Raw genomic sequence first — 11,847 nt, 5'->3', positions numbered from 1 at the left:
AGACATGGCACTGCTCATCAGGCCATGTTGAGGCGGCATCCCACATGGCACAACCAGAAGGACCCACAACTAGAATATACAACTATGTACTGGGGGACTTTGGGAAGAAGAAGAAGAAGAAGAAAAAAAAAGATTGGCAACAGATGTTAGCTCAGGTGCCAATCTTTAAAAGAAAAGAAAAAGGAGAAGAAACCAAGGGAGGGGAATAATAATGATAATAACAATAAAAGAAGAGGGAAAGGAAAAAGGAGTTGATGGAATGCCACCAAAAATGGTATTAACTTCTCTTGTTGAGTTAAATTTACCATATCCATTTCTCGCCAAGTTATTTATAAAATATCACAGCTTAACAAGAAATTTCCTAGAAAAACATCTTGCTTGAAGGGTCCTTTCTTTCCTGAAAATGTATTTAAATTTTTCCTTTAAGAGAAGAAACTTGCACCTGGAGTTTTCTCCCTTGGGGAAATTATGCTGGTCTCTTACTTTAAAAGTTTGCTCAGAACTCAGCTTGGATTGACTGTGCCTTGTAACTGGAGGCAGAAGTCAGTGTTTGGATTGAAATGATAAACTAAGTACTCTGAGAATGATACACCCACTACCTAAGGGGATTAGTGTACAGGGCCTCAGGGCAGTAAATTTGGGTGGGCCTGCTGCTCACTTGGAATTTTGCTTTTTATATTTCATATTAAAGAACGATTCCCAAAGTATCCTGAGGCTTCCTGAGGAGGTGCCATGGGAATGACATCTTAAACTTGGGACTCTCTCCCTTGCCCCCCCCCCCCCCCCCTCCAGTAAAGTTTTTTTCTGGTCACATTTAAAGCACCCTCATCTGACTTTCACCAAAGTTACAATCTTGGCTTTATCAATATTTGTCCATATTTCTGAATTCTCACCTTTATATTTGTAACAATAATTTATATTCAAAATCTATAACAATTTTAAGGGTAAGAGGATTTTATCTAAATTCAATTCTTAATTCCACTGAGGTGATATACACAGAGATTTTTCACAGGAAATAGGAATATTAAGAGTGGATTCTATGGGGCCGGTCCCATGGCACAGGGGTTAAGTTCGTACGTTCCGCTTCTTGGCGGTCAGGGGTTCACTGGTTTGGATCCTGGGTGTGGACTTGGCACTGCTTGGCAAAAGCCATGCTGTGGTAGGCGTCCCACATATAAAGTAGAGGAGGATGGGCATGGATGTTAGCTCAGGGCCAGTCTTCCTCAGTGAAAAGAGGAGGATTGGCAGTAGTTAGCTCAGGGCTAATCTTCCTCAAAAAAAAAAAAAAAAAAAAAGAGTGGATTCTGGAGACAGTCCCATGAGTGACTTCTTTATCTGTTAATTATGATTTTCTAGAAATAAAGTGTTTGTTGTGGAAATAAAGCATTTGTTGTGGAAAAGAAGAGAGAAGAAATAAGCCAAGAAACTTAGTTAGCTCTTTGGTTCAGCTTTTTCTGTCTATGACTCTCTTTTCCTTACCTCAAAAATCTCGATCACCACTCCTCTTCCAAAAACTAAAACAAGAACCCCTTGAACAAGCATCCTAGCGAATAAGAAGTAAGGAGGCGGATGGTTGTTTCCCTTCCCCAATGAAGAGAAGCTGAGCTTCAAATCTGTTCTGGCAAACAAATTTCTAGGATTAAATTTGATTTTGCTCCCATTTTTAATTTGAGAAACTGGTAGTTGAATGAAAGGAAATTACAAGAGCAAAATATATAATGGACCCTCAGAAAATAGGAATATTTTTTCACATTTCTGGACTTTCTTCTATTCTGTAAGCATGTGCTTAACATTTTTTTTTTTTCCATTTCATTTCATTTCAAGGAAGATTCACTTTGACCTAACATCTGTTGCCAATCTCCCTCTTTTTTTTTTGCTTGAGGAAGATTGTCTCAGGGCTAATGTCTGTGCCAGTCTTTTTCTATTTTGTATGTGGGTCACTGCCACAGCACGGCTTGATGAGTGGTGTTGGTCTGCGTGTGGGATCTGAATCCATGAACCCAGGCTGCTGAAGCGGAGCATGCTGGGCTTAACCACTACACCATGGGGCTGGCCTCGATTGACACGTTTTGGTATATCTCAAAAACTGCCTGTCTTTAGTAGTATCAAGGCAAGGAGTCAGTTGGCCCCTACTAAAGGGGTTCGGAACAGGCCTCCTCAAGATGTATCATTTTGACACGTGGAATATTTTGAACTAAAGGCAATCAAGACCCAGCAGGCTCAAGACACTTTTACCTTGCCCTTAAAGAATTTAAATTGGGGGCCTTTCCCATAATAAGAATTATTACCAGCAATAACTTTTTATGACCTATCTGTATGATAAAGCAAAAATCTAATTACTACTAGGCCAGCCCCGGTGGCCTAGCAGTTGAGTTCAAAATATTCTACTTCACCAGCCCGGGTTCGGTTCCCAGGTGCAGACCTGCACCACTCGTCTATCAGTGGCCATGCTGTGGTGGTGGCTCACATACAAAATAGAAGATGTTTGGCAACAGATGTTAGCTCAAGGTCAATCTTCCTTAGCCAAAAAAAAAAGAAAAATCTAATTACTGAACATCTGCTCTTCTTGTCATCCTGTGAATTATCCTACTCTCCTCAGAAGCCCCAGGCCCCTATTCTATTCCTTGGCTCAAGATGGCATAAATACCTCATTTTACTTTTCTATCTCGGAACCACTCATGTATGTGGCGTTCCCATACATATGCAATTAAATTTGATTTTCTCCTATTAATCTTTCTCATGTGAATTTAATTCTTAGGCCAGCCAGAAGAATCTAGAAGGTTAGAGGAAAATTTCTTCCTCCCCTACACTGTTCCTTATTATTTTAGGCAAACATCTTTACATGTTGCTTAATTATCTTTATAACTAGCTCTGTTATCTGCATAAATTCCCTCAGGCTGAAATACTGTATTTATTTAAGTCATTATATCAGCATTAGGTATTGAAGTTATTTTTCACATTTTCCCATTTCATAGATGGTACAATACATAGTAGAGAATACTACATATGTGAATATCTCTACCTACCTATATAGTTTTAGACTAAGCCTCAAACAAGGGATTCCCGGTTGAAAGGATTTAGTTATCGTGTGTTCTGTTGATAAAATTCCTTTACAAGAAGAATAAGTTTAATTTAAATAGGATTTTGGATGTATTCAGATCTTAAGATTTTAAGCCTATTTTGAGATAAAAGAATTTTTTTAAAGCATACTATGAGTTGCCAATGCTCTAGGAAGACATTCAATCTACAGCCTTCTTGCCTTGCCACTACTGAAGATGAGTTGGGTGCCCGAACTGTGAAAGGGTTTCTAGTAAGTATCATTGTTAGGGGTTGGGGGGATTTCAAAAACTTAGCAGAAGTGCTTTAAGAAGAAGTTATCCAGACAATGAGCAAGGAGAACATTTGGAAAGGGATCAATAGATATGATTGAGTACAGACCTTATACATATTAGTGGAGAGAGAAGGTCAGATGTTAATTATGGGGACTTCAGTCAGATAAGATTTTCTAGGGAGTTGAGGTTCTTGTGTAAAATCCTCTATTAGAGGCTCTAAATAAAAGGAAGATGCTATTTTAGATGCTAACCTCTAGGTCTGCCCCCAATTCCGTGCCCTAAGGCTTTGTTCACAGATGTACACTAAAGAAGAGATAGTTTGTTTCATCAAAAAAATGTATATATATATATATACAATAAATACATAAAAACCAGTATCTTTTACTTAGTGGATTCACCTTTCCTTAGCAAATTCAATAAAATGTGAATTCTCTGAAATATACTCAATGATTCTTTGACTCACTGATGTTCTTCGGTCCTATTGCTCTTCTTTATGATTGAACAGAATTAAAAAAAAATAATTTCTTTTAGATTTAGATTTCTCCAGATATTTCTTATTATCATTAATAAATCAAAATATTCTCACATGATTTAGGAAGTTAAACCATATATATTAGTGTGCTTCCAAAGGAAAATAGTTTTAGAAAAAATTTCATTCTCTAAGCACGGAACTGATTTATTGTGTTCTTGTTAGGCATTGTCCATTGAGCTGAGAAGAAGTTTCACATGGAGAAAAAAAGTCAAAGGATAAAATAGTTGAAATGGAGTTGAGAAGTGAGCCCCCCAAATTTAGATTTTTAGATACGTAAGAGACTTTAAGTTATGTATTCCAGAAACCTAATGCAAGAATCATATCTACAAGATTCGGACAAGTAAACATAATTCAGAGTTTTTTGAATTGTTTATCTTATGATATTTCACTAGCAGATGTCCTAAAACAAGAGGAGTCTAATGACTTTGCCACCATTTTCATTTTTGAATTTTGTTTACTCATACAAGACACGGGCTTACCAGACGTTATTTTTTGATTTTTTAAACTGCATTTAAACTTCGTGGAAATAGATAGAAAAAGGAGGTGGTGCCAAAGCTTTAAGGTTGATTTAATTTCTTACATTTATTTTTGTTTTGTTAGTTTAAGAATTAAAATAAGATAAACTTTACTGCTAATATAAATTTTGACACATTTACACATCTATATATTTATAAATGAATATGCTTTATCAGATGTGCTCAAAAAAGTTTAGAGATCATTGGCTAGCAGTTGGATGTATACTTCGGAGTCAGAAACCTGAGTTCAATAACTATATACCAAAATGACAACACCTTTCATGGCTAAATGTTGGGGATTTGTGAACACATCTGCTGTAAAAGGATTTCTTGTTCAGTGGAATTTTGTTGAAGCCACATCATCAAAATGGTACTTGTTGAGACAAGAATATTTTCTCACATTGAGTGGAACATTAAAAACAAATGAACTTTACCATGTAAAATTCTGTGGGGAAGATAAGACTTTTCCTTTACTCTCTCTGGTTCTGTGGCTGGGCTTGAAAATTAAACTGACCAAAGATAGATTGACAGGAGAAAAGCATAAAAACGTTTATTTAGTGTTAATATTTTTACACGGTGTGGGAGGCTTTATAGAAAATAAATGAAGACCCAAAGAAACAGATAGGCCTGAAAGCTTATATACCATTTCAACAAAGAATGATAAATTCCAGGGACTGCCTGGTGGTGTAGTGGTTAAGTTCATGTGCTCTGTTTTGGTGGCCCAGGGTTCGTGGGTTTGGATCCTGGTTGTGGACCTACACACTGCTCATCAAGCCATGCTGTGGAGGCATCCCACATATAAAATAGAGAAGGATTGCCATGGATATTAGCTCAGCAACAGTCTTCTTCAAGCAAAAAGAGGACGATTGGCAACACATGTTAGCTCAGGGCCAGGCTTCCTCACCAAAAGAAAAAAAAAAGAATTGTATATTCTGGAGGCGTGACAAAAGAAAAAGGGTTGTGAACTAGGGGTGGTAAATTGTGGGAAAGTGATGAGGAAATGTATGGGGGAAATTCACAGAAGACAAGGGTATTATCTTGGGGTGATTTCCCCACCTCCAGAGATAAGAACGTTCTTTTCCTGGTACTGAAAGGGCATCTTTCTCAGGGGAAATTTTATGTCCTGCTTTTTGGTAGAAAGGGAGAGGTCAGAGAGCCCTTTCTGCATCTGCTCTTTTTCAAGTGCCTTAGGCTCAAAATAACCAATATGCCAAAGTGGCATATTTTGGGGTGGAATGTTCTAATCTCCTTCTATTCACACATACACAAAAGTAGAAGAAATGACCTCCATGTATTCATCACCCAGTTTCTATAATTATTAACTCATGGCCAATCTTTTTCACCTAAACTCAAACTGTCCCCTTCCTCCGCAGGTGCCATGCCACCTTCCCCACCCCCCACCCTGCCCAATTATTTGGAAGCAAATCTGAATGAGACATATAATGACATCTTAAAAACAATTTTTTATGTTTATTTCCAGTGTCTAGGATATTTTACTTTTTTGAAAAATTTTCACATCCATCATCTTTATCGTTACAGCTACTATTACGGTTTTAACTATTCTTCTTACAAATGGAGAATTATGGGTATCGAGAAAGAGGTGAGTGGTTGTCTTTTTGATGTACTTTGGTTCCATCTAGCTGTTCAAGCCAGAAACCTAGGAGTCATAAGTTACCCCCTTCCTTATTCTTTCAAATGCATTTGGTGACCAATGGCTGTCAAATCTTGTCCTCTTCCCGGCACTGTCACTCTTCTACTCTTCTATTTATTTACACAACTTCTACTTTGTCCCTCTTTAATTGTGTCTTGTATAGAGTGGTTATAATAATCATTCTGAAACAAATTTGATCATGTCACTATCCTAACAACATAGTCTTTTGGGCCTGGTATCCCTGATCGACAGCCCCAAGCCCTGTTAGATGAAATTTTCTTTTGTTTTCCCCTCACGATGTTAGAACAGTGCCAACATTTAAATGTATGGAGATTTTTTCCATATTTAAAATTGATATGCCCACATTTGGATAACTGACATAGTAAAAATTAGAAGATTTGGCACCATTCCAAATACCTCCAGCAAAATGGCAGATCTATTTTTAGGACAGGACATGAGATTTGACTTTTGCTATAGTCTCACACACGTTGCCTGCCTAAGGGCTGCAAACAGAATTCCTGGTATGGAATCTGAGTCACCTCATTGCCCACGTTATCTTTCCTTTTCAGCTCCTCCAACTTCTCCCATAATGGATTACCGACTACATCACCGGATCTATTCTTCTCTGTGTCCAATCCTGGCCTCTATCCCCAGCCCCCACTCCTACTTGGGTCTCTCCAACTTAAGTATCATTCTCTCCCTGGAGCCACATCTCGTCTACTCAGGTGTCTTGGGTGTTGGCGCTCATGGTGCTTTCGGCATATCCTAAAACACTATTATTGTGCTCTTCACTTCTGGCTATCAATGTTTGAATTTCTTACACCTGTTAACAAGTGTATACTGTCTTCCTTTTTTTAAAAAAAATTACCGTGCTTCCCCAGTACTTGACAAATTCTAGAGGTTCAATGAATGTTGGATGAATGATTGACTGGCTAAAATATCTTTAGACAATAAGACCCAAGAGGATTGAGAGGTGCTCAGGGCAATTAAGATAACAGCCAGCCCAAATATAGTCTTCGCTACTCATGACGGTCTGGGCTTATGCTACTTCCTCTAACTGGGTCTCAGAAGTGAATGCTGAGAATCCCTAAGGTTCTGCTGATGGTCTGAAAGGAATTGATTTAATTCTTTGACTTTAGTCATAAAGCTATGATCTATGATTTCTGGATCTTGCCTTTGTACTTTAGATCTGAAAATGTTTCTGTCTCCTCTCTTCTTTTTTCCCCCTCACTTATATACTAACACTTACTCAGTCTCTCAGCTGTCTGTCTCTTTGCCTAGAGAAATTAAATTCCTTTAGAACCCTTGCCTCTGGGACTCGAACCTGCTTTCAATTTCAAGTTCAAGTAAGTCTTCCTGGCCTGGTGTCCTTTTGACTCTGTCCATGGCCTTGGCTCACACAGATACCAACTGTCTCGTTTTGTGTGAAACAGTGATGTTTGAGGAGGTTATATTGATAAGCATTAGGTGGCCCATGGGTTGGAGAATTTGCCTTTTCTCCTTAAACCCTGAAGTCCCCAAGAAGGCTCTATTCCAAGAATGAGTCTGGAAGATGTGGGTTCTGGTTCAGGCTCTGTCACTAGTTTGGTGTTCTCAGGGTTGGGTAAGAGTTACATTATAATGCCTACAGGTATACCAGTCTTTCTCCTGAAGTTGAAACTGGTTTGTGGAAAGAAAAGAGACTTGTAGGAACTATAATCCTTTCTTTTACCCTTGGTGATTATAATGAGTTTCCTAGGGCTGCTGGAACAAATTACCACAAACTTGGTGGTTTAAAACAACAGAAATTTGGGGCCAGCCCGTGGCCGAGTGGTTAAGTTCTTGTGCTCTGATTCGGCGGCCCAGGGTTTCACTGGTTCGAATCCTGGGCACGGACATGGCACCGCTCATCAAGCCATGCTGAGGCAGCATCCCACACGCCGCAACTAGACGGACCCACAACTAAAATATACAACTGTGTACCTGGGGGCTTGGGGGAGAAAAAGGAAAAATAAAATCTTGAAAACAACAGAAATTTATTTTCTCATAGTTCTGAAGGCTAGAAGTTTTAAACTAAGGTGTTGGCAGGGCCGTGTTCCCCCTCAAGACACCAGGGAAGAACTTTTTCTTGTGTTTTCCTAGCTTCTGGTGGCTTCTGGCAATCGTTGGCATTCCTTGGTTTGTAGCTGTATCACTTCAATTTCTGCCTCGATAGCCACATGGCCTTCTTTCCTGCATCTCTATGTCTTTGCATTCTCTCCTCTTCTTATAAGGATACCAGCCATAGGATTTAGGGCCTACTCTCAATCTAGGATGTTTTCATCTCAAGAAAGTTAGCTAGTTATATGTGCAAAGACTCTATTTCCAAATAAGGTCATGCTCTGAGGTTCAGGGTAGAAATGAATTTTGGGGGATACTTTTTAACCCATCAGAGGGTCTATCCTTTGTATGTCAACAGTCTTATTACTTTTTAAGTTAGAAAAATTTAAATTCACAATTTTCAAGGATAGAAGTATCCATTCTTTTTTGAAGAGGTCTGTGGGTAGAGATCTTCCCAATAGGCTCATTCTACCCCATGTTTTTCTTGATAAAATGATCATGTGGAAATTAGATTTGAATGTTAACTTTTTCAATAAGCTGAACATTCTTCCCTGAGACATAAGGAAATCTAATCCTTTCTTTATTCCATTTACTTCTCCCACTCTCTGCCATTCAGGCATTGCTATCAGTAACTGGTAGTTGAATGGAATTCATTTTTTCTTCCAATATTACTTTAGGTGAAGATTTTCTAGGTCCTGTGTAAGGAAATTTATTAGGGCTTAAACTATAAAAATCTTTAGGTAATTTTCTATGGTAAGGATACACTTTCCTGGGAAGAATGGCCCAATGCCATGTACCTTTACATAGCAATAAACTACTAATCTTACTAAAAAGAGGTTCTTGTTTCCTCCTGGAATCACAGAATGTTTAAATATGTCTTCTTGTAGGTAATTTTTACAAATACCAATGTTAAATAAGACATAGCTTAATTTCTTATCCTTGGGTCAGACCATTTTATTGTACCATAAAATGTGCCATAACTCTTCACTTTGTGACAATCAGAATGATAACACAATATCACTTCTCAAAGACTATATAATACCAAAATTCAAATATTGCTTTTATTAAGCTAGGCCAGAACCAATCCTCTTAGTGGAAGATGTAAATTAGTAAAATATTTTATTCACTTTAGACATGAGAGTACACTACTTTAAGCTATGACTGAGCAGGGTTCCAAAGAGCGCTCAGACTTGTCCTTTGGTAGGAGATTTTGGTTGATTCAATAGTTTCGAGCAAACTTTTGACTTATTACCTCAGGCAGAAGTTGACTTTTACTTCCGCCTCTCCCTGTTCTCCTTCACAAAAAAGGTAAAACTTTACAATTCTATGAGATTGCTGTTTTCAATATTTAGCAGACCACTAGAGAGTGGGCTTTCAAGAAATAGCAAAGAAGAACGAGAGGTTTGACTTGGACTTTATTTTCTTTCAACAGGCTTTAGGGAAGGTATTGCTTGGTACAGCATTCTGCACGACTGAGAAGGCAAAACGAACAAATAGCTGCATTCACCTCTCTGCAGGCTCACGAATGATTTGGGAAGATGAGACAAGCGTGAGCTGCTATAGAATTTGTATCATATACAGGAGGAGATAATTGTATTGATTCAAACATAGGAGGAGGTCCTCCCTCTTCACAAATTGAATTAAACTGGGGCCAGCCTGGTGGTGTAGTGGTTCAGTTTACATGCTTCGCTGCAGTTGCCTGAGGTTGGAGGGTTCGGATCCCAGGTGCAGACCTACAACTGCTTTTCAAGCCACACTGCGGCGATGTCCCACATAAGATAGAGGAAGATTGGTACAGAGGTTAGCTCTGCAATAATCTTCCTCAAGCAAAAAAAGGAAGATTGGCAACAGATGTTAGCTCAGAGCCAATCTTCCTCCCCAAAGAAAAAGAAAGGAAAAGATTGAATTAAACTGCCTACACTTAAAGTTGAGAACTTCGTAAAGCTTACAATCTCTGATACAGAAATGTAGTGTAACAATACATTCTCTATTTCTTCTTTTTTCGGTTATAGATGAAGCAACTTGCAAAACATTCCTGGAATACAACGAAGAATAATATTTAAATGTAAATCATCGTTATACCTCTTTATCCATCAGAGTGGCTTCGTTCGACCCTCTCTCTTCTGTGCTTATATCTTGCATCAAGTATTGGATAAAAAAAAGTGTGTAGGAAGAAATAAGTGATTTTCATAGTCATTACTCTTTGCAATGGGAGTGCTAAGGATCCAGCATGGCTTTGTTGGGTCCAGTGGAACATCACAGGTGGTGTTCACGTTCCTTTTGATTCCGTGTTGCTTGACTGTGGATTTCAGAGCACCCCCTATCTTCCCAAATACTCCTTTTCTCTGGACCTGGAATGCCCCAACTGACGTTTGTGCTGAGAAGTTTAATGTGTCACTAGATCTGAGCCTCTTCTCTTTAGTAGGAAGCCCCCGAGTAAATGTCACAGGACAAAATATTACGTTATTTTATAGTGATAGACTTGGCTACTATCCTTATATAGAAGCAAAGACAGGCAAACTTGTGAATGGAGGACTCCCCCAGTCGGGATCCTTACCAGGTCATTTGGAGAAAGCTAAGGCTGACATTTCCTATTACATTCCAACAGACCACGTGGGCTTGGCTGTCATTGACTGGGAAGAGTGGAGGCCTACCTGGGTAAGAAACTGGCAAGCTAAAGATATTTACAGGCAGCAATCTATTTTGCTGGTTCAGGAAGAAAATGCACAACTTAACCTCACCGAGGCCACCAAGACAGCCAAAACAATGTTTGAAAAGGCAGGAAAGAGTTTCATGCTAGAGACTTTAAAACTTGGAAAATCACTTAAGCCAAATCACTTATGGGGTTTTTATCTTTTCCCTGAGTGTTACAATCATTATAAAGGATCCGATTACAATGGAAGTTGCTATGATATAGAAAAGATAAGAAACGATGGACTTGACTGGTTGTGGAACGAAAGCACTGCCCTTTACCCAGCCATTCACTTGAATATCAAATTAAAGTCTTCTCCACTAGCTGCACTCTTTGTCAGGAATCGTGTTCAGGAAGCCATTCGAGTTTCTAAACTTCCCAGTGCTGAAAGTCCACTTCCCATCTTTACATATACACGCCTAGTTTTTTCTGATAAGCCTTCAGAATATCTTTCTCAGGTAAGTGAAGCAAGGCATAAAGCCTATGAAAGAGTGTCTACAAATGGTGTTTAGGGGAATTTAACATCATGTTTGAAAGGAATGAAATTTAGTTTTCAGTATCCTTCAGGAATATGCACACAGGTAGTTCTGCATCACTATATGAATGCAAAATAAGAATATACTTCACTTCTAATGTCATCATATAATATCTTAGCAACCATGGAGAATTAGGCAGTATTAAAAAAGTGTTAACTCAGTTCCCTTTTTTTTTCTTTCGTGGGAATGCTCTCTTGTCAATAGAGGTAATTAAAATAATAATAAGGGGGGAGAGCAAAAGAGGTGATCAGGCTCACATGTGAGGGGATGAACTATCATTAGTTTTTGGGTGGTGAACATGATGTAATCCTCACAGAATTCGAAATATATTAAGATGTACATCTGGAAAAAAAAAAAGAAAAAACACCCCTATGCTTTAAAAAATAAAAAATAAATAAATAAATAAAAAAGAGAAAATAATAATAGAAATCTATTTTTGTCATAGTACGGCAGTGACTATGTAAAAGATAGAAATAAATAGTGGGGAAATATTTAAACTATTGTTGTTGC

The 11,847-nt window shown here is 38.3% G+C and overlaps 1 protein-coding gene across 1 annotated transcript in view; it reads left to right on the top strand.

The window, feature by feature from the left end:
- The first annotated feature begins 10,317 nt into the window (after window positions 1-10,317).
- Window positions 10,318-11,847, top strand: part of SPAM1 (sperm adhesion molecule 1) — an 11,195-nt gene continuing 9,665 nt past the window's right edge. Inside the window, exon 1 of the mRNA XM_046649574.1 lies at window positions 10,318-11,259. Coding sequence (XP_046505530.1) covers window positions 10,318-11,259 — 942 coding nt within the window. The remainder of the gene's footprint in view (window positions 11,260-11,847) is intronic.

This window comes from Equus quagga, unplaced genomic scaffold (assembly GCF_021613505.1).
Source record: "Equus quagga isolate Etosha38 unplaced genomic scaffold, UCLA_HA_Equagga_1.0 HiC_scaffold_8654_RagTag, whole genome shotgun sequence".
NCBI classification, from domain to species: Eukaryota; Metazoa; Chordata; class Mammalia; order Perissodactyla; family Equidae; genus Equus; species Equus quagga.
This window is presented reverse-complemented; position numbering and strand designations above follow the sequence as displayed.